Source organism: Pelodiscus sinensis, chromosome 18 (assembly GCF_052426305.1).
Source record: "Pelodiscus sinensis isolate ZL-2025 chromosome 18, ASM5242630v1, whole genome shotgun sequence".
Classification (NCBI taxonomy): Eukaryota; Metazoa; Chordata; order Testudines; family Trionychidae; genus Pelodiscus; species Pelodiscus sinensis.
The window spans coordinates 35,898,336-35,923,875 of NC_143069.1; the positions used below are offsets into that span (position 1 = coordinate 35,898,336).

The window sequence follows — 25,540 nt, forward strand, 5'->3', positions numbered from 1 at the left end:
CAGCCAATTCAGCACTGGCTATGCGGAGGTATCTACAGCCGCTAAGCAGTGACTCTGATCTCACCACCCAGGGGGACATCACTGGAAGCAGAAAAGGGAGTTCCTGTGTCCCCATGGGTGCTCTCCTCCCTCCCCCCCCATTCGGAGTCCTAATTTCTCGGATGGAGAAGAGGAACTGAAGAAGTGGGGGAGCTGTGTGCGCGAAGCGCCAAGCTGAGCACAGTGCCAGGCCACAGACACCGCTCCACGGGACGTCCCTGCGGGCATGTCTACACTACAGCGCTAGTTCCAATTCACTTAATGCAAAATAGTTCATCTGAATTATGCTAATTCGAAATAACGCATCTATACACAAAAGCCATTTCGAAATCGCCTTCAGAACAGTCCCTCCCTGCGCTCACATGCGGGCTGGTGGGCACCGCGCAGCAGAATTCAAAGCAGCCCCGGCCTCGCCCGGCACCTCCCGCTCTGCCCGGGAGGCCCTGCAGGGAGGCGGGCGGAGGGGGCTGGTGCCCGGGAGGGGCGGGGGAGCAGCCGGGCTGACTCTCAGCGCCCCGGGGGCGGGGCCAAGGGGCCGGGGGCCGGGCCGGGGCGGGGCAGACGCCTCGCTCGGCTCCTCCCTGCTCCGGGCTGCGGCCCGCAGGAGCCGGAGCCGCCGCAGGCAGCAGCCGCCCGGTGAGCAGCGCCGCGGGGAGGCGGCGGCGCGTTCGCTGGGGTGTGGGGCAGGGGGCCCGGTGGGGGGTACCCTGGGGGTGGGGGCTGGGAGAGGCGGCTGGGGGTCCGTTGGGGGGTCCGTGGGTGCTGGGGTACCCTGGGGGTTGGGGGGCCCGTTGGTGGGTCCATGGGGGGCTGGGGTACCCTGGGGGTTGGGGGGCCCGTTGGTGGGTCCATGGGGGGCTGGGGTACCCTGGGGGCTGGGGTACCCTGGGGGTTGGGGGGCCCGTTGGTGGGTCCATGGGGGGCTGGGGTACCCTGGGGGTGGGGGGGCCCGTTGGTGGGTCCATGGGGGGCTGGGGTACCCTGGGGGCTGGGGTACCCTGGGGGTGGGGGGGCCCGTTGGTGGGTCCATGGGGGGCTGGGGTACCCTGGGGGCTGGGGTACCCTGGGGGTTGGGGGGCCCGTTGGTGGGTCCATGGGGGGCTGGGGTACCATGGGGGCTGGGGTACCCTGGGGGTTGGGGGGCCCGTTGGTGGGTCCATGGGGGGCTGTGGTACCCTGGGGGTGGGGGCTGGGCGAGGCGGCTGGGGGTCCGTTGGGGGACCCATGAGGGGCTGGGGTACCCTGAGGGCTGGGGGTTGGGGGGTCCATGGGGGACTGGGGTACCCTGGGGGTGGGGGCTGGGAGAGGTGGCTGGGGGTCCGTTGGGGGGGTCTGTGGGTGCTGGGGTACCCTGGGGAAATGGGTCCCCAGGTTGGGCCGGTTCTGACTGACCCGTAACTTCCCTTCCAGCCCAGGTTCCGGTCCCTCTGGGCTCAGAGCTGGGGCCCTTGGACGGGGGCCATGCGCCTGGCAGGTGTGTGTGGCCCAGGGCTGGGGAGGCACAGAGCCAGAAGTTTTCAGGAGCCGCCCAAGGCTGCTCCCTCTGGGCCAGGGGGCTACTCAAACTTTGGAAGTGCCGGGGGCCACAATGATACTCCCAGCACATGCCGAGCACCACAGCCTCTGTGTGGTTGCATCTACATGCAGATAGCTTCTTTCACACAATGCCCCGGCACCTCCTCCCTGGGTGCTAGAAACGCCGACACTCTGTACCCCTCTGTTCCAGCCAGCCCGACCATGTGCACCCTGCTGGGGAGCCACCTCCACACTGTAGAGTGTGTTCCCAGTGGAGGCCACATTCAAAGGACCCCACTCGTGGGCCACGTGTTGAGCCCCATGTAATCCCAAACTGCACCATGGCCACAAACCAACAGGCTGTGGGCTGCATATTGAGTAGCCCTGCTTTAGGGGGCTGTCTTGGATCAAAGGCAATGTGGGAGGGGAGGGTTCCATGGGGGCAGGGTGTGCAGCTCGGGGGGGTGGGATGCATGGGAGCAGGGTGTGCAATGGGGCAAGAAGTGCAGCACGGAGGAGTGGGTTGCAGAGGGCAGGGTGTGTAGTGGGGTGGGGGGTGCAGCATGGGGGTGGTGGGTTGCAGTAGGGTGAGATGTGCAGCACGGGTGGGGCAGTTTGCACTGGGGGGAGGTGTGTAGTATGGGGGGGGCTGCCTGTGCCTTATGCCTGACCCCGTCCCTATCTTCCCCCCTAGGTCCCCTGCGCGTGGTGGTGATTATCCTCACAGCTGGGCTGACCTGGATCCTCGTCAGCCTCCTGCTGGGGACCCAGAGTGGGTTCTCTCGCCTCCAGCAGCTCCTCATTAGTAAGTGCTGCCACCCCCAACATGCACAAATCCGGATACCTGGCACCTTGTGGCCGGGACTTCAGCAGCCCAACTCCTCCCCCTCTCCCTGCAATGGTGGCAGGAACAGGGGTGCCCTCTGGAGGAATGCAGGGCAAAACTGGATCTGCTCCTGGGAGTGAGGGCTGGCAGGGGCTGCAGTACTCCCTCCCCCAGCAAGGATGCTCCGCTGCCTTGTGGCAGGGAGTTACATAAGAACATCAGAACGGCCGTGCTGGGTCAGACCAAAGGTCCATCCAGCCCAGTAGCCTGTCTGCCCACAGTGGCCAGCACCAGGTACCCCAGACGGGGTGGACCGAAGACAGTGATCAAGTGATTTGTCTCCTGCCATCCTTCTCCAGCCTCTGACAAACAGAGGCCAGGGACACCATTTTATCCCCTGGCTAATAGCCTTTTATGGACCTAACCTCCAGGAAATTATCTAGCTTCTCTTTAAACTGTTATAGTCCTAGCCTTCACAGCCTCCTCTGGCAAGGAGTTCCACAGGTTGACTACGCGCTGTGTGGAGAAGAACTTTCTTTTATTAGTTTTAAACCTGCTACCCGTTAACTTCATTTGGTGTCCTCTAGTTCTTCTATTATGGGAACTAATAAATAACTTTTCTTTATCAGCCCTCTCCACACCACTCATGATTTTATAGACTTCTATCATATCCCCCCTCAGTCTCCTCTTTTCTAAAATGAAAAGTCCCGGTCGCTTTAACCTCTCTTCATATGGGACCCGTTCCAAACCCCTAATCATTTTAGTTGCCCTTTTCTGAACCCTTTCCAAGGCCAAAATATCTTTTTTGAGGTGAGGAGACCACATCTGTACACAGTATTCAAGATGTGGGCATACCATAGTTTTATACAGGGGCAGTAAGATATTCTGGGTCTTATTTTCTATCCCTTTCTTAATAATTCCTAGCATTCTATTTGCCTTTTTGACCGCCGCTGCACACTGTGTGGAAGTTTTCAGAGAACTGTCCACGATAACTCCCAAGATCTCTTTCCTGATTTGTCGTAGCCAAATTAGCCCCCATCATACAATACGTATGGTTGGGGTTATTTTTTCCAATGTGCATTACTTTACACTTCCCCAATTATCACCTCTAATATCATTAGCTCACAGACATTTACCTCCCCCCCCCGCGCATCCCCCTTCTGTTCTGAAATTTGATTTGTCCTTTTCATATGTGTTCTTTTTTTAAATTGTATCCTTTAGTATATATGGTTGTGACTATTTTCTTCCATTATTTGATCTGAGGAAGTGGGTGTGGCCCACGAAAGCTCATCATCTAATAAACCATCTTGTTAGTCTTTAAAGTGCTACATAGTCCTGTATTTTGCATTACTTTACACTTATCCATGTTAAATTTCATTTGCCATTTTGTTGCCCAATCACTCAGTTTGGTGAGATCTTTTTGGAGTCCCTCACGGTCTGCTTCTGTCTTGACTATCCTAAACAGTTTGGTATCATCCGCAAACTTTACTACCTCACTGCTTACCCCTTTCTCCAGATCATTTACGAATAAGTTGAAAAGGATTGGTCCCAGGACCGACCCTTGGGGGACACCACTAGTTACCCCTCTCCAATCTGAAAATTTACCATTTATTCCTACCCTTTGTTTCCTGTCTTTTAACCAGTTCTCGATCCAAGAAAGGATTCCTCTTATCCCATGGCCATGTAATTTACACAAGAGCCTTTTGTGAAGGACCTTGTCAAAGGCTTTCTGAAAATCTAAGTATACTATATCTACTGGATCCCCCTTATCTGCATGTTTGTTAACCCCTTCAAAGAACTCTAATAGATTAGTAAGACATGATTTCCCTTTACAGAAACCATGCTGACTTTTGTCCAACAAATTATGTTCTTCTACATGCTTCACAATTTTATTCTTTACTATTGTTTCGACTAATTTGCCTGGTACTGAAGTTAGACTTACCGCTCTGTAATTGCCAGGATCGCCTTGAGAGCCCTTTTTAAATATTGGTGTCACGTTGGCTACCTTCCAGTCATTAGGTACGGAAGCCGATTTAAAGGATAGGTTACAAATCACAGATAATAGTTCAGCAATTTCCCTTGGATGAATGCCATCCGGTCCCGGAGATGTGTTAACATTAAGTTTTTATATTTGTACCAAAACTTCCTCTAATGACACTTCAATCCGGGACAGTTCCTCAGATTCATAGTTCCGCACGGGATGACCACACCTGGGGGGGGTGGGAATTTTTCTCTGGGTTGGACTCCTGTCCCTGCCAGTGCCATTCCTGTGGATGGCCTACAAACGGGCTGGTAAGAGGTGGGCCAAATTCCAGACCCTCAGTGCAGTGGTGAGGGTTGGACACAGTGCGCCATTGGTCACCGCTGCTGTTTTTTGTCTTCCCACAGGCCCCGAGAACATGCCCACGGCAGGTCAGTGACTCTGGCAGGGCTGCTGGTGGTGATGGGGGGGGGGGGTATTGTCCTTCTCCCCTCTCCCCTATGATCGGTGCCATGTGGGAGGGTATTTTGGGCAGAGGGGGGCTGGGCTCCAGGGCACTTCCCCTGCTACTTTCACCAGCCCCCTCTCTTCTTGTCCCCAGTGTCAGGATGGGGCAGCTCTGCCCTGCCCCTGCAACCCAGTGCCACCCCCTCAGGCAGGGTGGGAGCCAGAAGCAGACACAACAGTGAGTCTCTGGCCTGAGGGCAGTGGGAGGCAGGGACCCCATGAGAACGGGGTTGGAGAGCTCAATCCCAGATATGGGGGTGAGGACCCTGGTGTCCCTGGTGGAGGAACTTCTCTGACCCATGGGTAAGGGAGGTCCACTCCCCAATCACAGCTTGACTGCTTGGTTGCATGCCCTCCCCGGGGGTCCCTCCCCCCATGGCAAGGCTCTGACACCCCAGCCTGGGTGGGAGCTGTGGTGCCTTGGTCCTCATGCAGGGTGCTTGGTGACTGCCCCACATCTCTCCCCGCCCCCCAGAGCCACGGCCCAGGAGGTACAAGTGCGGGCTCCCGCGGCCCTGCCCGGAGCGGCATCTCGCCTTCCGCTTGGTCAGCGGCGCCGCCAACGTCATAGGGCCCAAGATCTGCCTGGAGGATAAAATGTGAGTGTGGGAGGGGCCTCAGGAGGTGTGGGGGGCAGTCTGCTAATTCAGGGAAGAACTGGAGGAGAGCCCAGGAGTCCGGACTCCCCATCCCCGCTCTGATCTAATCACCAGCTCCCACCCCAAGCTGGGAGAGAGCCCAGGCGTCTGGGCTCCCAGCCTCTCCAGCTCTGACCACCAGGCTCCACTCCTCTTCCGGCGCCAGGGGCTGGAACCCAGGAATCCTGGCGCCCAGTCCCTCCCCAAACCACCAGGCACCCTTCGGAAGCCAGAGAGAAGGAAGCCACTGGAGGGGGGTGCTGTTCTCACCTCACTTTCATTCCAGGCTAATGAGCAGCGTGAAGAACAATGTGGGGCGGGGCTTGAACATCGCCCTGGTGAATGGTGAGTTCAGGAGGGATGGGGAAGCGGGCTGTGGTGGGAGAGTTGTGGGGGCAGCTGGGCTGGGGGGTTGCTTGGAGCACCTGGGGCTCTGATTCTCTCTCTCGCTCTGGTTCCAGGGGTGAACGGGGAACTCATTGAGGCCAAGTTCTTCGACATGTGGGCTGGAGGTGAGGTATCTGGGAGGGGTGGGTGTGAATCTGGGAGAGATGCAGGAACGTGGGTGGACCAGGGGACCCAGGCCTGCACTCACCCCCCACATCTTTCACCTCAGATGTCAATGAGCTGCTGAAGTTTATTCGGACGCTGCACGAGGGGACCCTGGTGTTCGTGGCTTCGTACGATGACCCAGCCACTAAGTTGGTATCAGATACAGAGTGCCAGCTGCCACTGGCCTGGGGTGGGACCTGGGACCAGGCCTGGGGACTGGCTGACTAACTGGAGGGAAGATGGGGCCTGTCCCCTGTGGGGGATGCTGGTTTCCACCAGGCTTGGGGGAAGGAGGAGGGGGAGGGAGGTCTTGGCCGGGTGCCGCCGGCTCCCACCAGCCTTGGTCCCAGGGGTGAGAGGTTGTGGCTGGCTCGGGGCGGGATACTAGCCACCAGCTCCCAGGTGCAGTGGGGGCCCTGCTGAGATGGGCTCTGCCCCCAGGATGAATGAGGAGACACGGAGGATTTTCAGCGAACTGGGCAGCAGCGTGGCCAAGGACCTCGGCTTCCGCGACAGCTGGGTCTTCGTTGGGGCCAAAGGGGTGCAGGACAAAAGCCCCTTCGAGCAGGTGAGCCCCCCCTCGCCAGGGCCCCCCCATCCCCATCTGTCTTCCTAACTCCGCTGCAGCCAGCCCTGCAGGAATGGGGGGGCAAAGAAGCCAGGGCACCTGGTGGGGGATGGGACACAATGGGGGGAGGGGCAGGGGAGTGAGGGGGGCCTAGTGGGAGATGAGGGGGCTTGGTGGGGGATGGGGAACAGTGTGGGGGAGAGGCTGGGATGTTGGGGAGGTGGGGAGCCTGGTGGGAGATGGGATGCAGTTGGGGGGAAGGAGCTGGGGTCCAGAATAGCTGTGGGCCCTTCTCCCCTTAGTTTGCACTGTTTCCCCCAGCACACCAAGAACAGCAAGAGCACCAACAAGTACGAGGGCTGGCCAGAGGCGCTGGAGATGGAGGGCTGCATTCCGCAGAAAACAGCTGATGGCCAGTGACACCCCACGCTGTGGGCCCCACACCAAGGCTGGCTGCTTCCTCAAGCCTGAGCCTTGCAGGGACTCTTTTCTCCAGCCCCCTCCCACCCCCAGGATGGGCCAAGCTGGTTCTAGAGGGCACTACCCTTGTTCATGTTCTCATCCAGCACCTGGATATTTGAGGCCCCACACCCTCTAAGTGCCTTAGTCCCCCAGACAGCTGATAAACCCAGGCACGGTTATTTCCGTAAGGCCGGGCAGGAGACATTTTCCCCACTCTGCCCATGGAGAGAGATGTCCCTAGTTCCAGCCTGGCAGGAGAAATGGGGACTGCCTCAGACAGTGTCGTTCCTGGGCTGGTAAGTCCAGCCCCCCAGCGGAAAGGAGGAGGTTGGGGTAAGGCAGGGGACCTCTAGCCTTCTACTTGCCAGGGGGTCCGAATAAATGCATGGAACCCATGTCCATCCGTAGGGGGCAGGGGGTTGCAGCCATTCCTCCCCTAGAAGGAAGAGCCTCTCGCCTAATGTTTGTCCCCCAAAGAGGGCCTGAGAAATGGGGCCAAGTCAATCCTTTGCCTCTGTGTGAAACTAAATAAAGTGGGAGATGAAATTGTGTTGTTAAATGCAAAGTGAAAACACTCCATCAACTGACTGAGCCCCCTTGCAAGTGATACCAGCTAATATGGCCCCCTGACTCAATCTGCACAGTGAGGCTGCTGGTTTCCAGCCTTCATCAGAGACCTCTCTATGTGCAGCAGCAGGCAAAATGCAAACAATGTTGGGAATCAAAGAGATAGCTAGTACGACAGTGTCTCTCTGGCAATCCATGGTAGGCCTACATCTAAGATACTGTGTGCAGCTGGGGTCACCCTTGGAATTGTAAAAGTTTTTTAAAAAGCAACAGAAATGATCAGGGCTTGCCAAGCCGCGGCGAGCTCCGCTCGCTAGCTGCGCATGTGCAGACCGCTGTGCATGCACTGATTGTGCTGTGGCACCGTGCCAGGCTATAATCTGTTCGCCCATGGCGAGTAGATTACCTAAATTGTCAAACCCTGGAAATTATTAGGGTTTGGAGCAGCTTCTGTAGGAGAGATCAAAAAAGACTGGGACTTCTGCACGTGGAAAAGACGCAACTAAGGGGGAGGAGATATGCTAGAGGTCTATAAAATCATGACTGGTGTGGAGACAGTAAATATGGAATTGTTACATGCCTCTTCATAGCAGAAGAACTAGGTGTCACCAAATAATAGGTGGCAGGTTTAAAGCAAGAAGTTTTTCCATACACAACACACAATGAACATGTGTAACTCCTTGCCAAAAGATGTCGTGGAGGCCAAAACTAAGGCAGGGTTCAATAAAGAGCTAGACGAGTTCATGGAGGCAGGTCCATCAATGGCTGTTAGCCAGGGGAGTAGGAAGGGTCTCCCTAGCCTCTTTCAGAAGCCGGGGATGGGTCACTAGATGATTCTCTGTTCAGTTCATTTGTTCTGGGACAGTGGTTCCAACTGTGCTCCTGGAGTCGCTAGCTAGAAGGCTGGTTTTCTAGCCCTTGGTCATTTGCAGGGCTCTTCTCTGAGCCTTCTGCCTTTGGACACCATCACTCTGTCCCCCGGCTGTGCTCGCTCACCTAAGCAAGAGCCTTGTAGAGTCTGGGGCTTGGTCCTCGTGGGGGCAGCCTGGGTGGGGCCAGTGTGTTGAGACGAGTCCAAAACTCCGGGATGCTCCGCCATTGATTCACCAGGCCTCTCCACTCTCAGGCTTTGATCCTCCTGCTCGTACTGCCTCCGGGGCCCTTGGTGGCTCCCCTGCTGGGGACCCTCCTGGACACAGGGCGATGCCTGGCGGGCCAAAGACCCCTCGCGCTGCACCCCCCCCCCCCATGGGGCTGAGCCAGGAGACCAGCCTCCCCCCGGCCAGTGTAGTGGGAGAAAAGGCACATGGTGGGGGGGGGGGGGGCTGAGCCCTGCCAATCACAGGGCGGGGGCCCCTGAGCCTGGCCAATCACAGGGCGGGGGCCCCTGAGCCCTGCCAATCTCAGGGCAGGGGGCCCCTGAGCCTGGCCAATACAGGGCGGGGGGGCCCCTGAGCCCTGCCAATCACAGGGCGGGGGCCCCTGAGCCTGGCCAATCACATGGCGGGGGCCCCTGAGCCCCGCCAGTCACAGGGCGGGGGCCCCTGAGCCTAGCCAATCACAGGGCGGGGGTCCCCTGAGCCTGGCCAATCACAGGGCGGGGGCCCCTGAGCCCCGCCAATCACAGGGCGGGGCTCGCTGCTATGGGGGCGTTAAGGAAGCGCCAGGAGCCGCTAATGAGCAGCCACGTGCCCCAGCTTAACCAATCAGCGCCCCGGATTCTCTGAGCCCCGCCCTATCTGCCCTCCGTCCCCTAACTGCTCCACGCGCGCGCACACCGCAGGATTCCAGCCAGCCAGCGGACAGCGAGCCCCGCCCTCTCAGGTGCGCGCTCTTCCGGTCCCAGGCACCGCCCTCTAGGGGGCGCGCTTCGGCACTTCCGTGGTGGGCTAGACCTTAGTGAGGTCATGCCCGTGGGGCGGGACCACCCCTGTGACGTGAACGTGGGGCGGGGCCGAAGGAAGCCGGACGCAGCCGAGTCAAGACTGGTCCGCGGGTCGGTGTCAGGTGTGGGCCGGGGCGGGGGGGCTCTCTGGCTGCAGGGGGAGGGAGCATCCCCCGCCCCGTAAACTCCCCCCTCACCTCACAGCCCCGCCTCACAACCCCTCCCTGCGTCCCATAACTCCACACCCCTGCCCCCTCCCCACCCCATAGCTCTGCACATTGCCCCCTGCCCCACAGCGTGGGTCCACACTCCCCCTCCCCCCAGTTCTCTGGTGGGGGGTGGCATCCAACCCTGCCACCTCCAGCCTGGGCTCCTCTTCTCACCTCTGCCCCTCCACTCCCACAGGCACCAGAGCATCCAGACCTGCACCTGCTGGCCGGGAACGTCCCGATGTGCCGGACCTGGAGGAGGCCAGATGCCCATGAGCCGTGAGTGCTCCGGCATGGCTCAAGCCCTGGCACTGCTGCTGCTGGGGCTGGGCCGCTGGACCTGGGCCAGCTGGGGGCAGCCAGCTGGCAGGTACCTGAGTGTGGGTGATGGCAGTGCCCTGGAGTTTGACTTCCCTGAGAGGAGCCGGGGTGTCATGGTCGTGTCCAGCCGGTACTTGGGCACCAATGGGACAGCAAGTGGTGCCCGGCTCAGTGCGGCCTCATTGGCACCTGCGGTGCTGACTGTGGAGAACGTGAGTGCTTTGTGCTGTGGAGCAGGCGGTTTCCTGGTGGCCATCCGCTCAGGCCCAGCTGGGCTGGCACCACTTCGGCTGCGCCTGCTGGACCAGCATCAGCTGGTGGAGGAGCGGGGCGAGTTCCGGGTGCGGGTGATGGCGAGTGAGGAGCCAGGGCACCCAGGCCTGGGCCACTTCTCAGAGAACCCGTTGCTTTATGCTCTGCTGCCCCTCATCTTTGTCAACAAGTGTGCCTTCGGCTGCAAGGTGGAGCTGGAGGCGCTGCGGGAGCTGGCGCGCCAGCCACAGCCCGTGCTCCTGGGCATTGTGGGCCAGTTTATTGCTATGCCACTCTATGGCTACCTCCTCTCGCTGGCCTTTGCCCTCCCCCCGGCGCTGGCACTGGGGCTGGTTGTCACCTGCTCCTCACCAGGTGGGGGTGGTGGCTACCTCTACAGCCTGCTGCTGGGTGGCAACGTGACCCTGGCGATTGCCATGACACTGCTGTCCACTGTGGCAGCCGCTGGGCTCATGCCGCTCTCCTCGGCCCTTTATGGGCGCCTGCTGAGTGCCCACCCCAGCCTGCACGTGCCCTTCGCCAAGATCGTGGGCACACTGCTCTTCATTGCGGTGCCCATATCGGCTGGGCTGCTGGTGAAGTGGAAGCTGCCCCGCGTGGCCCGCCTGCTGCTGCTGCTCATCAAACCCTTCAGTTTTGCCCTCATCCTGGGTGGACTCCTCCTGGCCTACCACATGGGAGCCGTCATCCTGGCTGAGGTGGAGCCCCCAGTGGTGCTGGCCGGGCTCACCGTGCCCCTCGTTGGCCTGGGGCTGGGTTACCTCTTGGCTGCCTGCCTGCGGTTGCCAGGCCCACACTGCCGCACAGTCAGCATTGAGGTGGGAGTGCAGAACAGCTTGCTGGCACTGGCTGTGCTGCAGTTATCTTTCCGCCGTCGCCAGGCTGACTATGCCTCCCAGGCCCCCTTCGTGGTGGCCCTGAGCAGCACGGCTGAGATGCTGGTGCTAGTGCTGGCCCATCTCCTCTACAAGAAGCTGCAGCCATCTGCCAGTCCCTGAGTGCCCCATCTGTGAGAAGGAATGGGTCCTGCTGGGGGCTGGGCAGCCCTAAGCACTGAGTGCCCCTCTACTGGGGGGCTGGGCTGCCCTAGGAGCTGAGCACCCTGCTGTTGGGGGGCAGAGACAGGCAGATTCAGGGATCTGCTGTACAAGGGGCTCACCCCAGGGGCCCCTCCCAGTGGGGGCAGTAGGAAACCAAAGTCTCATGTTGGGCCCCTGAACACCCAGCCTCATTTTATACTGTGTTTTCTGTGTGGCTGGCAATGGTCCTCAGGGAGGGGGCCACACAGGCTGTTAAGGGAGGGGAAGGGGCCAATAAAGGAGAAAGAGCAAGTTTGTGCATGGAGCTGTTATTGGTGGAGGCTCAACGCTGGTGCCATTCACAGCCAGCTTGCGGGCGGAGTCGGGGGCTGGGGGCGGGGCCAGTGGGAGGTCCCGGCTCTGGGGGCGCCTCTCTCTACTTGGCCGCTCTCCCCTCCCCCCGCAGAATAGACTCTATGGTGCTGGGGCCAGGCCAGAATAGTCGCGAGTGCGGCGGGGAGGGAATGTCCGCTCTATCGGCGCTGCGTTTGGATCTCTATGGTACAACAGGGACACTCTAGCCCTGCGCCCGCCGCGGCTCCAGTCTAGGCTACAGGAGCCAATGTTCGGGCCCGAGACTCTATGGTACGAGCCGCGGCGCACTATGGCCCCGGCCACTCTAGGCTCCAAGGCACTGACACTCTATGACACGTGACGCTCTACGCGCCTCTTCCGGCTCTATGGTTCCGTGGCGGTCGCTCTAAGCCCGCTTCCCTCCGGGCGTCTATGGTGCCGTTAAAGGGGCCGCTCCGGGCTGCGCGATGCTGCTCACGGTGAAGGCGCTTCAGGGCCGGGGATGCAGCCTCCAGGTGGGGGGGGCTGTCGGGGGGCGGGTTTGCGGGGGGGTGTCGGGGGGCGGGAGAGGAGGGTTTGCGGGGGGGGGTGTCAGGGATCGGGAGAGGAGAGTTTTGGGGAGGTGTCGGGGGCCGGAGGGGGAGGGTTTTAGGGGGGTGTCGGGGAGGCAGGAGAGGAGGTTTGCAGGGGGGTGTCGGGGAGGCAGGAGAGGAGTGTTTGCGGGGGAGTGTCGGGGGCCGGAGGGGGAGGGTTTTGGGGAGGTGTCGGGGAGCCAGGAGAGGAGGTTTGCAGGGGGGTGTCGGGGAGGCAGGAGAGGAGGGTTTGCGGGGGAGTGTCGGGGGCCGGAGGGGGAGGGTTTTGGGGAGGTGTCGGGGAGCCAGGAGAGGAGGTTTGCAGGGGGGTGTCGGGGAGGCAGGAGAGGAGGGTTTGCGGGGGAGTGTCGGGGGCCGGAGGGGGAGGGTTTTGGGGAGGTGTCGGGGGCAGGAGAGGAGTGTTTGCGGGGGAGTGTCGGGGGCCGGAGGGGGAGGGTTTTGGGGAGGTGTCGGGGGCAGGAGAGGAGGGTTTGCGGGGGAGTGTCGGGGGCCGGAGGGGGAGGGTTTTGGGGAGGTGTCGGGGAGGCAAGAGAGGAGGGTTTGCGGGGGAGTGTCGGGGAGGCAGGAGAGGAGGGTTTGCGGGGGAGTGTCGGGGGCCGGAGGGGGAGGGTTTTGGGGAGGTGTCGGGGGCTGGAGAGGAGGGTTTTGGGGAGGTGTCGGGGGCCGGAGGGGGAGGGTTTTGGGGAGGTGTCGGGGGCAGGAGAGGAGGGTTTGCGGGGGAGTGTCGGGGGCCGGAGGGGGAGGGTTTTGGGGAGGTGTCGGGGAGGCAAGAGAGGAGGGTTTGCGGGGGAGTGTCGGGGAGGCAGGAGAGGAGGGTTTGCGGGGGAGTGTCGGGGGCCAGAGGGGGAGGGTTTTGGGGAGGTGTCGGGGGCTGGAGAGGAGGGTTTTGGGGAGGTGTCGGGGAGGCAGGAGAGGAGGGTTTGCAATGGAGTGTCTGGGAGGCAGGAGAGGAGTGTTTGCGGGGGAGTGTCGGGGAGGCAGGAGAGGAGTGTTTGCGGGGGAGTGTCGGGGGCCGGAGGGGGAGGGTTTGCAGGGGGTTGTCGGGGAGGCAGGAGAGGAGGGTTTGCGGGGGAGTGTCAGGGGCCGGAGGGGGAGGGTTTTGGGGAGGTGTCGGGGGCAGGAGAGGAGGGTTTTGGGGAGGTGTCGGGGAGGCAGGAGAGGAGGGTTTGCAGGGGGGTGTCTGGGAGGCAGGAGAGGAGTGTTTGCGGGGGAGTGTCGGGGAGGCAGGAGAGGAGTGTTTGCGGGGGATTGTCGGGGGCCGGAGGGGGAGGGTTTTGGGGAGGTGTCGGGGAGGCAGGAGAGGAGTGTTTGCGGGGGAGTGTCGGGGGCCGGAGGGGGAGGGTTTTGGGGAGGTGTCGGGGAGGCAGGAGAGGAGGGTTTGCGGGGGGGTGTCGGGGAGGCAGGAGAAGAGTGTTTGCGGGGGAGTGTCGGGGGCGGGAGGGGGAGGGTTTTGGGGAGGTGTCGGGGAGCCAGGAGAGGAGGTTTGCAGGGGGGTGTCGGGGAGGCAGGAGAGGAGTGTTTGCGGGGGAGTGTCGGGGGCCGGAGGGGGAGGGTTTTGGGGAGGTGTCGGGGAGGCAGGAGAGGAGTGTTTGCGGGGGAGTGTCGGGGGCCGGAGGGGGAGGGTTTTGGGGAGGTGTCGGGGAGGCAGGAGAGGAGGGTTTGCAGGGGGGTGTCGGGGAGGCAGGAGAGGAGTGTTTGCGGGGGAGTGTCGGGCGCCGGAGGGGGAGGGTTTTGGGGTGGTGTCGGGGAGGCAGGAGAGGAGGGTTTGCAGGGGGGTGTCGGGGAGGCAGGAGAGGAGTGTTTGCGGGGGAGTGTCGGGGGCCGGAGGGGGAGGGTTTTGGGGAGGTGTCGGGGAGGCAGGAGAGGAGTGTTTGCGGGGGAGTGTCGGGGGCCAGAGGAGGAGGGTTTTGGGGAGGTGTCGGAGAGGCAGGAGAAGAGGGTTTGCAGGGGGGTGTTGGGGAGGCAGGAGAGGAGTCTTTGCGGGGGAGTGTCGGGGGCCGGAGGGGGAGGGTTTTGGGGAGGTGTTGGGGAGGCAGGAGAGGAGGGTTTGCGGGGGGGGGGGGTGTCAGGGGGCGGGAGAGGAGGGTTTTGGGGAGGTGTCGGGGAGGCAGGAGAGGAGGGTTTGCAGGGGATGTCGGGGAGGCAGGAGAGGAGGGTTTGCAGGGGGGTGTCGGGGAGGCAGAAGAGGAGGGTTTGCAGGGGGGTGTCGGGGGCCGGAGGGGGAGGGTTTTGGGGAGGTGTCGGGGAGGCAGGAGAGGAGGGTTTGCGGGGGAGGTGTCGGGGGCGGGAGAGGAGGGTTTGCGGGGGGGGGTGTCTGGGAGGCACGAGAGGAGCGTTTGCAGGGGGTGTCGGAGGGTGTCGGGGGGCGGAACAGGAGGGTTTGCAGGGGGGTGTCGGGGAGGCAGGAGAGGAGTGTTTGCAGGGGAGTGTCGGGGGCCGGAGGGGGAGGGTTTTGGGGAGGTGTCGGGGGCAGGAGAGGAGGGTTTGCGGGGGAGTGTCGGGGGCAGGAGAGGAGAGTTTGCGGGGGGGTGTCGGGGAGGCAGGAGAGGAGTGTTTGCGGGGGAGTGTCGGGGGCCGGAGGGGGAGGGTTTTGGGGAGGTGTCGGGGAGGCAAGAGAGGAGGGTTTGCAGGGGAGTGTCGGGGAGGCAGGAGAGGAGGGTTTGCGGGGGGGTGTCGGGGGCGGGAGAGGAGGGTTTGCGGGGTGGGTGTCTGGGAGGCACGAGAGGAGCGTTTGCAGGGGGTGTCGGAGGGTGTCGGGGGGCGGAAGAGGAGGGTTTGCAGGGAGGTGTCGGGGGCCGGAGGGGGAGGGTTTTGGGGAGGTGTCGGGGAGGCAGGAGAGGAGTGTTTGCGGGGGAGTGTCGGGGGCCGGAGGGGGAGGGTTTTGGGGAGGTGTCAGGGAGGCAGGAGAGGAGGGTTTGCAAGGGGGTGTCTGGGAGGCAGGAGAGGAGGGTTTGCAGGGGATGTCGGCGGCGGGAGGGGGAGGGTTTTGGGGAGGTGTCGGGGAGGCAGGAGAGGAGGGTTTTTAGGGGATGTCGGGGAGGCAGGAGAGGAGGGTTTGCAGGGGGGTGTCGGGGAGGCAGGAGAGGAGTGTTTGCGGGGGAGTGTCGGGGGCCGGAGGGGGAGGGTTTTGGGGAGGTGTCGGGGAGGCAGGAGAGGAGGGTTTGCAGGGGGGTGTCGGGGAGGCAGGAGAGGAGTGTTTGCGGGGGAGTGTCGGGGAGGCAGGAGAGGAGGGTTTGCAGGGGGGTGTCGGGGAGGCAGGAGAGGAGTGTTTGCGGGGGAGTGTCGGGGGCCGGAGGGGGAGGGTTTTGGGGAGGTGTCGGGGAGGCAGGAGAGGAGGGTTTGCGGGGGAGTGTCGGAGGCCGGAGGGGGAGGGTTTTGGGGAGGTGTCGGGGAGGCAGGAGAGGAGGGTTTGCAGGGGGGTGTCGGGGAGGCAGGAGAGGAGGGTTTGCGGGGGAGTGTCGGGGGTCGGAGGGGGAGGGTTTTGGGGAGGTGTCGGGGAGGCAGGAGAGGAGTGTTTGCGGGGGAGTGTCGGGGGCCGGAGGGGGAGGGTTTTGGGCAGGTGTCGGGGAGGCAGGAGAGGAGGGTTTGCAGGGGGGTGTCGGGGAGGCAGGAGAGGAGTGTTTGCGGGGGAGTGTCGGGGGCCGGAGGGGGAGGGTTTTGGGGAGGTGTCGGGGAGGCAGGAGAGGAGTGTTTGCGGGGGAGTGTCGGGGGCTAGAGGGGGAGGGTTTTGGGGAGGTGTCGGAGAGGCAGGAGAGGAGGGTTTGCAGGGGGGTGTTGGGGAGGCAGGAGAGGAGTCTTTGCGGGGGAGTGTCGGGGGCCGGAGGGGGAGGGTTTTGGGGAGGTGTTGGGGAGGCAGGAGAGGAGGGTTTGTGGGGGGGGGGGTGTCAGGGGGCGGGAGAGGAGGGTTTTGGGGAGGTGTCGGGGAGGCAGGAGAGGAGGGTTTGCAGGGGATGTCGGGGAGGCAGGAGAGGAGGGTTTGCAGGGGGGTGTCGGGGAGGCAGGAGAGGAGGGTTTGCAGGGGGGTGTCGGGGGCCGGAGGGGGAGGGTTTTGGGGAGGTGTCGGGGAGGCAGGAGAGGAGGGTTTGCGGGGGAGGTGTCGGGGGCGGGAGAGGAGGGTTTGTGGGGGGGGTGTCTGGGAGGCACGAGAGGAGCGTTTGCAGGGGGTGTCGGAGGCTGTCGGGGGGCGGAAGAGGAGGGTTTGCAGGGAGGTGTCGGGGGCCGGAGGGGGAGGGTTTTGGGGAGGTGTCGAGGAGGCAGGAGAGGAGTGTTTGCGGGGGAGTGTCGGGGGCCGGAGGGGGAGGGTTTTGGGGAGGTGTCAGGGAGGCCAGAGAGGAGGGTTTGCAAGGGGGTGTCTGGGAGGCAGGAGAGGAGGGTTTGCAGGGGATGTCGGCGGCGGGAGGGGGAGGGTTTTGGGGAGGTGTCGGGGAGGCAGGAGAGGAGGGTTTTTAGGGGATGTTGGGGAGGCAGGAGAGGAGGGTTTGCAGGGGGTGTTGGGGAGGCAGGAGAGGAGTCTTTGCGGGGGAGTGTCGGGGGCCGGAGGGGGAGGGTTTTGGGGAGGTGTTGGGGAGGCAGGAGAGGAGGGTTTGCGGGGGGGGGGGGTGTCAGGGGGCGGGAGAGGAGGGTTTTGGGGAGGTGTCGGGGAGGCAGGAGAGGAGGGTTTGCAGGGGATGTCGGGGAGGCAAGAGAGGAGGGTTTGCAGGAGGGTGTCGGGGAGGCAGAAGAGGAGTGTTTGCGGGGGAGTGTCGGGGGCCGGAGGGGGAGGGTTTTGGGGAGGTGTCGGGGAGGCAGGAGTGGAGGGTTTGCAGGGGGGTGTCGGGGAGGCAGGAGAGGAGGGTTTGCAGGGGGGTGTCGGGGGCCGGAGGGGGAGGGTTTTGGGGAGGTGTCGGGGAGGCAGGAGAGGAGGGTTTGCGGGGGGGGTGTCGGGGGCGGGAGAGGAGGGTTTGCGGGGTGGGTGTCTGGGAGGTACGAGAGGAGCGTTTGCAGGGGGTGTCGGAGGGTGTCGGGGGGCGGAAGAGGAGGGTTTGCAGGGAGGTGTCGGGGGCCGGAGGGGGAGGGTTTGCAGGGAGGTGTCGGGGAGGCAGGAGAGGAGTGTTTGCGGGGGAGTGTCGGGGGCCGGAGGGGGAGGGTTTTGGGGAGGTGTCAGGGAGGCAGGAGAGGAGGGTTTGCAAGGGGGTGTCTGGGAGGCAGGAGAGGAGGGTTTGCAGGGGATGTCGGCGGCGGGAGGGGGAGGGTTTTGGGGAGGTGTCGGGGAGGCAGGAGAGGAGGGTTTTTAGGGGATGTCGGGGAGGCAGGAGAGGAGGGTTTGCAGGGGGGTGTCGGGGAGGCAGGAGAGGAGTGTTTGCGGGGGAGTGTCGGGGGCCGGAGGGGGATGGTTTTCGGGAGGTGTCGGGGAGGCAGGAGAGGAGGGTTTGCGGCGGTGTGTCGGGGAGGCAGGAGAGGAGCGTTTGCAGGGGAGTGTCGGGGGCCGGAGGGGGAGGGTTTTGGGGAGGTGTCGGGGAGGCAGGAGAGGAGGGTTTGCAGGTGGGTGTCTGGGAGGCAGGAGAGGAGGGTTTGCAGGGGATGTCGGGGGCGGGAGGGGGAGGGTTTAGGGGAGGTGTCGGGGTGGCAGGAGAGGAGGGTTTGCAGGGGAGTGTCGGGGAGGCAGGAGAGGAGTGTTTGCGGAGGAGTGTCGGGGGCCGGAGGGGGAGGGTTTTGGGGAGGTGCCGGGGAGGCAGGAGAGGAGGGTTTGCGGGGGGGTGTCGGGGAGGCAGGAGAGGAGTGTTTGCGGGGGAGTGTCGGGGGCTGGAGGGGGAGGGTTTTGGGGAGGTGTCGGGGAGGCAGGAGAGGAGGGTTTGCAGGGGATGTCGGGGAGGCAGGAGAGGAGGGTTTGCAGGGGGGTGTCGGGGAGGCAGGAGAGGAGTGTTTGCGGGGGAGTGTCGGGGGCCGGAGGGGGAGTGTTTTGGGGAGGTGTCGGGGAGGCAGGAGAGGAGGGTTTGCGGGGGGGTGTCGGGGGGCGGGAGAGGAGGGTTTGCGGGGGGAGTGTCGGGGGGCGGGAGAGGAGGGTTTGCGGGGAGGTGTCGGGGAGGCAGGAGAGGAGGGTTTGCAGGGGATGTCGGGGAGGCAGGAGAGGAGGGTTTGCAGGGGGGTGTCGGGGAGGCAGGAGAGGAGTGTTTGCGGGGGAGTGTCGGCGGCCGGAGGGGGAGGGTTTTGGGGAGGTGTCGGGGAGGCAGGAGAGGAGGGTTTGCAGGGGATGTCGGGGGCGGGAGAGGAGGGTTTGCGGGGGGGGGTGTCTGGGAGGCACGAGAGGAGCGTTTGCAGGGGGTGTCGGAGGGTGTCGGGGGGCGGACGAGGAGGGTTTGCAGGGGATGTAGGGGGCCGGAGGGGGAGGGTTTTGGGGAGGTGTCGGGGTGGCAGGAGAGCAGGGTTTGCAGGGGGGTGTCGGGGAGGCAGGAGAGGAGTGTTTGCGGGGGAGTGTCGGGAGCGGGAGGGGGAGGGTTTTGGGGAGGTGTCGGGGGGCGGGAGAGGAGGGTTTGCGGGGGGGTGTCTGGGAGGCAGGAGAGCAGGGTTTGCAGGGGATGTCGGAGGGTGTCGGGAGGCGGAAGAGGAGGGTTTGCGGGGGGGTGTCTGGGAGGCAGGAGAGGAGGGTTTGCAGGGGATGTCGGGGGTGGGAGAGGAGGGTTTGCGGGGGGCGGGAGAGGAGGCTTTGTGGGGGGGTGTCGGGGAGGCAGGAGAGGAGTGTTTGCGGGGGAGTGTCGGGGGCGGGAGGGGGAGGGTTTTGGGGAGGTGTCGGGGGGCGGGAGAGGAGGGTTTGCGGGGGGGTGTCTGGGAGGCAGGAGAGGAAGGTTTGCAGGGGATGTCGGAGGGTGTCGGGGGCGGGAGAGGAGGGTTTGCAGGGGGGTGTCGGGGAGGCAGGAGAGGAGTGTTTGCTGGGGAGTGTCGGGGGCGGGAGGGGGAGGGTTTTGGGGAGGTGTCGGGGAGGCAGGAGAGGAGCGTTTGCGGGGGGGTGTCTGGGAGGCAGGAGAGGAGGGTTTGCAGGGGATGTCGGCGGGAGAGGAGGGTTTGCGGGGGGGTGTCTGGGAGGCACGAGAGGAGCGTTTGCAGGGGGTGTCGGAGGGTGTCGGGGGCGGAAGAGGAGGGTTTGCAGGGAGGTGTCGGGGGCCGGAGGGGGAGGGTTTTGGGGAGGTGTCGGGGAGGCAGGAGAGGAGGGTTTGCAGGGGGGTGTCGGGGAGGCAGGAGAGGAGTGTTTGCGGGGGAGTGTCGGGGGCGGGAGGGGGAGGGTTTTGGGGAGGTGTCGGGGAGGCAGGAGAGGAGGGTTTGCAGGGGGGTGTCTGGGAGGCAGGAGAGGAGGGTTTGCAGGGGATGTCGGGGGCGGGAGAGGAGGGTTTGCAGGGGGTGTCGGAGGGTGTCGGGGGGCGGAAGACGAGGGTTTGCAGGGAGGTTTCGGGGGCCGGAGGGGGAGGGTTTTGGGGAGGTGTCGGGGAGGCAGGAGAGGAGGGTTTGCAGGGGGGTGTCGGGGAGGCAGGAGAGGAGTGTTTGTGGGGGAGTGTCGGGGGCGGGAGGGGGAGGGTTTTGGGGAGGTGTCGGGGAGGCAGGAGAGGAGGGTTTGCAGGGGGGTGTCTGGGAGGCAGGAGAGGAGGGTTTGCAGGGGATGTCGGGGGCGGGAGAGGAGGGTTTGCGGGGGGGGTGTCTGGGAGGCACGAGAGGAGGGTTTGCAGGGGGTGTCGGAGGGTGTCGGGGGGCGGAAGAGGAGGGTTTGCAGGGAGGTGTCGGGGGCCGGAGGGGTAAGATTTGTGGGAGGGTGTCGGGGGCGTGCGGGAAGGGGAGGGTTTCCAGGGAGGTTTCCAGGGAGACGGGTGCGGGTCCCTGTGGTGTATTTGTTGCGGGGGGGAGGGCAGAGAGCTCCTTACTCCAGCATCTCCACTCCCCCGGGCCCCGTTTTGGCAGGTCTCCCCAGATGAGCAGGTGAGCTCGGTGAAGCGCCTTGTGGCCGAGTCATTGAGCATCCCAGTCTCTCAGCAGCGGCTTCTCTTCAAAGGCAAGGCCCTGGCAGGTGGGTGCCGACTCCTGAACACGTGTCAGGGAGCCCCCAGTGGGGCAGGAGCATCTCCTTATGGCCCCTGAGAGCCAATGCATTTCTGTGCCAGCGCCAGCCGTTCCCTTCCCAATGCCCCTGTCCTGGGCTGGGGCAGGGCATTTCTCCAGGCATCCTTGCCCAACTCGAGATGCAGCCCCTGGAATGGGCACAGGGCATTTCTCCGGGCATCCTCGCCCAGCTGGGACAGGGCATTTCTCCAGGCATCCTTGCCTGGGTGGGGAGACAGCCCCTGGGGCGGGCACAGGGTGTGAGCTGGCAATGCTCTGTGGGTCCTTTCTCTTGGGGTGCCCCTTCCTGGCCTCTCTCTGAGCAGGGAGAGCTCACCCCCACTGCCTCCCTGCAGATGAGCTCCGTCTTTGCGACTACTCCATCGGCCCTGGCTCCAAGCTAAACCTGGTGGTGAAGCCGCCAGAGAAGGCTTCTCCTGAGGAGCCGGGGCACAGGGGATCCCTGCCGCCGTTCCCCAGCATTTGGCACTCACTGGCCCAGGTCCTGGCCCGGCACTTCAGCCCAGCTGACACGCAGAAGGTGCTGGAGCAGCTGCAGAAGGTGACATCTGGGGCCCTGAAATGGAGGGGTCTGGATATACGGAGTCCTGCGCTGAGACACAATCCGGGGGAGGGGTGTGTATATAGTCACCTGGAGCTGAGACATTGTCCTGGGGGGAGGGAGGCTAGGTATACGGAGGACCAGGTGCTGAGATACGGCCCGGGGAAGGGACTGTACCCAGGGATCCCACCGCCCTGTGCTAAGGACCTGTCCCCGCAGGATTACGAGCGGAGCCTTCGCCTGCTGAGTCTGGATGACATCGAGCGTCTGGCCACCCGGCTGCTGCATCCGGAGGTGGCCGACGCGGTGGAGATGGGATTCCTGGACTAGTGCCAGTCAGACTGGCTGGCAACTTCAGCCCAGTTCTCCCTGCCCTGGACCTGCGGGCGGGGCCCAGTGAGGGGTGTATGTGCCTCTGCCCCTCCTTGTGCCTGAACTGCTGCTACAGAGCCACTTGCTGTCTCCTCTCTCATTAAAGGCCATACTGGGTGTGCGACCTGCCAACTCTGCCTGACCTTCACTGGCATGGGGCCTCCGGGGCAGAGCGGGAGCTGGGTGTCTGGGCACCCTGCACTGGGGCTGCAGCCATCTCTGGGGTGGGGCGGGAGCTGGGTGTCTGGGCACCCTGCACTGGGGCTGCAGCCATCTCTGGGGTGGGGCGGGAGCTGGGTGTCTGGGCACCCTGCACTGGGGCTGCAGCCATCTCTGGGGTGGGGCGGGAGCTGGGTGTCTGGGCACCCTGCACTGGGGCTGCAGCCATCTCTGGGGTGGGGCGCGAGCTGGGTGTCTGGGCACCTTGCACCGGGGCTGCAGCCATCTCTGGGGTGGGGCGGGAGCTGGGTGTCTGGGCACCCTGCACCGGGGCTGCAGCCATCTCTGGGGTGGGGCGGGAGCTGGGTGTCTGGGCATCCTGCACCGGGGCTGCAGCCATCTCTGGGGTGGGGCGGGAGCTGGGTGTCTGGGCACCCTGCACCGGGGCTGCAGCCATCTCTGGGGTGGGGCGGGAGCTGGGTGTCTGGGCACCCTGCACCGGGGCTGCAGCCATCTCTGGGGTGGGGCGGGAGCTGGGTGTCTGGGCACCCTGCACCGGGGCTGCAGCCATCTCTGGGGTGGGGCGGGAGCTGGGTGTCTGGGCACCCTGCACCGGGGCTGCAGCCATCTCTGGGGTGGGGCGCGAGCTGGGTGTCTGGGCACCCTGCACCGGGGCTGCAGCCATCTCTGGGGTGGGGTGGGAGTTGGGTGTCCGGACACCCTGCACCAGGATGCAGCCACCTCTGGGGTGGGGTGGGAGTTGGGTGTCCGGACACCCTGCACCAGGATGCAGCCACCTCTGGGGTGGGGTGGGAGCTGGGTGTGGGAATACCGCTCCCCCCAAATTGGCGATGTAGCCCCCTCTGGGCTTGGGCATGAGGTTGCTTATGGGGGGACCCGTTGCCCCATCCCTTTGGGGGCAGCTGTATTCTGAGTCCCCCCTCCCCGAGCCTTCTTCCCCCTCCCCCTCACTGAAGCAGGAGAATGAAGAAATTGTTTCTCAGCCGGGCTGATGCGTGGCCAGGTCCCGAGGGGGGTAATTCCCCTGCGTGGGGCACGGAGAATAGGTGCGGGGCGGGAGGTTCCTCGCTGGGGAGCCAGGGGAGCGGGCGGAGGGTTCGTGCGGGGGACCCTGCAGACGGATCTCGAGGAGAGAGAGTTGCAGGGGTGGGGCCTAGCCTCAAACTCCACCCCCCACAGCACGTGGGGCGGGCTCGGCGCAGCAATGGAAGAAGCAGGAGCCGGAGGCGCTCAGGCCGGGCTGGGCTTGTATCCGGGCGCGGGGAGTACACAGAGGAATGCGGGGGGTTGGGGAGGAGCGCAGAGCTGGGGGCAGGAGGAATGCGGGGGGTTGGGGAGGAGCGCAGAGCTGGGGGCAGGAGGAATGCGGGGGGTTGGGGAGGAGCGCAGAGCTGGGGGCAGGAGGAATGCGGGGGGTTGGGGAGGAGCGCAGAGCTGGGGGCAGGAGGAATGCGGGGGGTTGGGGAGGAGCGCAGAGCTGGGGGCAGGAGGAATGCAGGGGGTTGGGGAGGAGCGCAGAGCTGGGGGCAGGAGGAATGCGGGGGTTGGGGTGCACAAAGGGATGCAGGGGGTTGGGGAGGAGTGCAGAGCTGGGGGCACAGAGAGAATGCGGGGGGTTGGGGAGGTGCGCAGAGCTGGGGGCACAGAGGGAATGCGGGGGGTTGGGGAGGTATGCAGAGCTGGGGGCAGGAGGAATGCGGGGGGTTGGGGAGGAGCGCAGAGCTGGGGGCAGGAATGCGGGGGGTTGGGGAGGTGCGCAGAGCTGGGGGCACGAGGAATGTGGGGGTTGGGGAGGTGCGCAGAGCTGGGGGCACAGAGGGAATGCGGGGGGTTGGGGAGGTGCACAGAGCTGGGGGCACAGAGGGAATGTGGGGGGTTGGGGAGGTGCGCAGAGCTGGGGGCACAGAGGGAATGCAGGGGGTTGGGGAGGTGCGCAGAGCTGGGGGCACGAGGAATGCAGGGGTTGGGGTGCACAAAGGGATGCAGGGGGTTGGGGAGGAGTGCAGAGCTGGGGGCACAGAGAGAATGCGGGGGGTTGGGGAGGTGCGCAGAGCTGGGGGCACAGAGGGAATGCGGGGGGTTGGGGAGGTATGCAGAGCTGGGGGCAGGAGGAATGCGGGGGGTTGGGGAGGAGCGCAGAGCTGGGGGCAGGAATGCGGGGGGTTGGGGAGGTGCGCAGAGCTGGGGGCACGAGGAATGTGGGGGGTTGGGGAGGTGCGCAGAGCTGGGGGCACAGAGGGAATGCGGGGGGTTGGGGAGGTGCACAGAGCTGGGGGCACAGAGGGAATGTGGGGGTTGGGGAGGTGCGCAGAGCTGGGGGCACAGAGGGAATGCAGGGGGTTGGGGAGGTGCGCAGAGCTGGGGGCACGAGGAATGCGGGGGTTGGGGTGCACAAAGGGATGTGGGGGGTTGGGGAGGAGTGCAGAGCTGGGGGCACAGGGAGAATGTGGGGGTGGGTTTCACAGAGGGATGTAGGTCGTTGGGGGGGTGCAGTGGCACAGAAGGCTTTGGGGGCATGGGTAGATGCAGGGAGCTGGGGGGCATTGGGTGCACGCAGGAGGCTTGGAGGTATCTAGGTAAGGGTTGCAAGGTCTCCCCTGTGTCCCCAGCACTGCCTATGTCTCTCCCCTACCCCCCTCAGTTCTTCCCACTCCCCTTTTTCCTTAACCCCCCCCTCCCGCCAGCACGTTGAGCGTCCCATTCCCGTCCCCCCTGGAGGCCCAAATTGCACATGGCTCCCTGGTCCCTGACCCTGAACCCCGCAAGGGGGGGATCAGCAAAGATCTGGCGGTGACCGAGAATTTCCTACATGTGTGAGTGACCCAGGGGCTGCGGGTCAGGAGTGAGGGGCACTGGGGGGGGCAGGGGCTGCGGGTCGGGAGTGAGGGGGACTGGGGGGGGCAGGGGCTGCGGGTCGGGAGTGAGGGGAACTGGGGGGGCAGGGGCTGCGGGTCGGGAGTGAGGGGCACTGCAGGGCAGGATCTGTGAGTTGGGAGTGAGGGGCACCGGCAGGGCTGGTGGCCAGGGCTGAGCTGGCAGAGGCTGTGGGTCGGGAGTGAGGGGCACTGGGGGGGGCAGGGGCTGCGGGTTGGGAGTGAGGGGGACTGGGGGGGCAGGGGCTGCGGGTCGGGAGTGAGGGGCACTGCAGGGCAGGAGCTCTGGGTCGGGAGTGAGGGGCACTGGCAGGGCTGGTGGCCAGGACTGAGCTGGCAGGAGCTGCAGGTTGGAGTGAGGGGCACTGGGGGGGGGCAGGGACTGAGGGTCGGGAGTGAAGGGCATCGGCAGGGCGGGGGGCCAGGACTGAGCAGGCAGGAGCTGCAGGTTGGAGTGAGGGGCACTGCGGGGCAGGGGCTGAGGGTCAGTAGTGAAGGGCACCGGGGAGCAGGGGCTGTGGGTCGGGAGTGAGGGGCACTGGGGGGGCAGAGGCTGTGGGTCGGGAGTGAGGGGCACGGGCTGGGTGGGGCTCATCTCACTCTGTCTCTTCCTCGCAGGCGCTGGAAGGCAGATGAGGCCCGGATTCTGCGTGTTTCCATCAGCTCCTTCCTGGACCACCTCTCCCTGGTGGTAGAGACCATGGAGATGTTTGGGCCTCCGGTGCCCCGATAGCCCAGGAAGGGGCGAGCAGCTGGGACTTGCCCCTCTGTCTGGGAGTTGCTGGGAGCTGTTGTGGTGGGGAGCAGTGCTGGGGGACACAGAGCTGTTCCCGGCTTTGGGCCAGAGTCTAGGGCTGGTTTCAGAGCCTGGCCGAGGGGGTGAAGGGGCACAGTGCTGGGGGGGGTCGTCCTGCGTGTACCCTGCATGGAGTTTGAATAAATGTAAAGGAAGCTGCTGCCTGTGTCTGAACATGGGCAGGAAAACCCTCCCCTCCCCTGCTGGGGTCTGCCCCTGAGGGGGCCCCCTCTGGGATGGACCTGGCACCAGTATCCCCATATGCAACCCCTCCCAGATCTCTCCCCTTGAAGCATCATAGGCCCCATCTTCCCTGGGCACAAGGAACCTTCCCCCTATTGCCCTCCCAGGTTAATGGAATGTGGAAAATAACTGTACTGCCTCCCT

At 64.2% G+C, this 25,540-nt stretch overlaps 4 protein-coding genes across 5 annotated transcripts; all 4 read left to right on the forward strand.

Moving 5' to 3' along the window:
* Positions 1-547: 547 nt before the first annotated feature.
* Positions 548-7,634, forward strand: FAM3A (FAM3 metabolism regulating signaling molecule A). Of its 2 annotated transcripts, XM_075916566.2 has the most exons (11): positions 548-675; positions 1,450-1,513; positions 2,249-2,359; positions 4,769-4,792; positions 4,963-5,046; positions 5,344-5,467; positions 5,793-5,851; positions 5,968-6,018; positions 6,123-6,207; positions 6,500-6,626; positions 6,948-7,634. In XM_075916566.2, exons 2-11 carry the CDS (start codon positions 1,501-1,503, stop codon positions 7,044-7,046), a joined length of 777 nt encoding a protein of 258 aa, XP_075772681.1. In that variant the 5' UTR covers positions 548-675; positions 1,450-1,500; the 3' UTR covers positions 7,047-7,634. The 2 variants fall into 2 exon arrangements, with proteins under 2 accessions (XP_075772681.1, XP_075772679.1); XM_075916564.2 differs by lacking the exon at positions 4,963-5,046 and having other exon boundaries at positions 550-675.
* A 2,393-nt stretch (positions 7,635-10,027) lies between these two features.
* SLC10A3 (solute carrier family 10 member 3) lies at positions 10,028-11,674 on the forward strand. The gene has a single exon (XM_075916562.2). It carries the CDS (start codon positions 10,043-10,045, stop codon positions 11,339-11,341), a length of 1,299 nt encoding a protein of 432 aa, XP_075772677.1. The 5' UTR covers positions 10,028-10,042; the 3' UTR covers positions 11,342-11,674.
* A 400-nt stretch (positions 11,675-12,074) lies between these two features.
* UBL4A (ubiquitin like 4A) lies at positions 12,075-21,436 on the forward strand. Its single transcript, XM_075916567.1, has 4 exons — positions 12,075-12,231; positions 20,233-20,338; positions 20,727-20,932; positions 21,152-21,436. Exons 1-4 carry the CDS (start codon positions 12,184-12,186, stop codon positions 21,260-21,262), a joined length of 471 nt encoding a protein of 156 aa, XP_075772682.1. The 5' UTR covers positions 12,075-12,183; the 3' UTR covers positions 21,263-21,436.
* A 1,140-nt stretch (positions 21,437-22,576) lies between these two features.
* On the forward strand, positions 22,577-25,313 carry LAGE3 (L antigen family member 3). The gene is made up of 3 exons (XM_075916585.1): positions 22,577-22,732; positions 24,169-24,297; positions 24,976-25,313. Exons 1-3 carry the CDS (start codon positions 22,689-22,691, stop codon positions 25,088-25,090), a joined length of 288 nt encoding a protein of 95 aa, XP_075772700.1. The 5' UTR covers positions 22,577-22,688; the 3' UTR covers positions 25,091-25,313.
* The last annotated feature ends 227 nt before the right edge of the window (positions 25,314-25,540 follow it).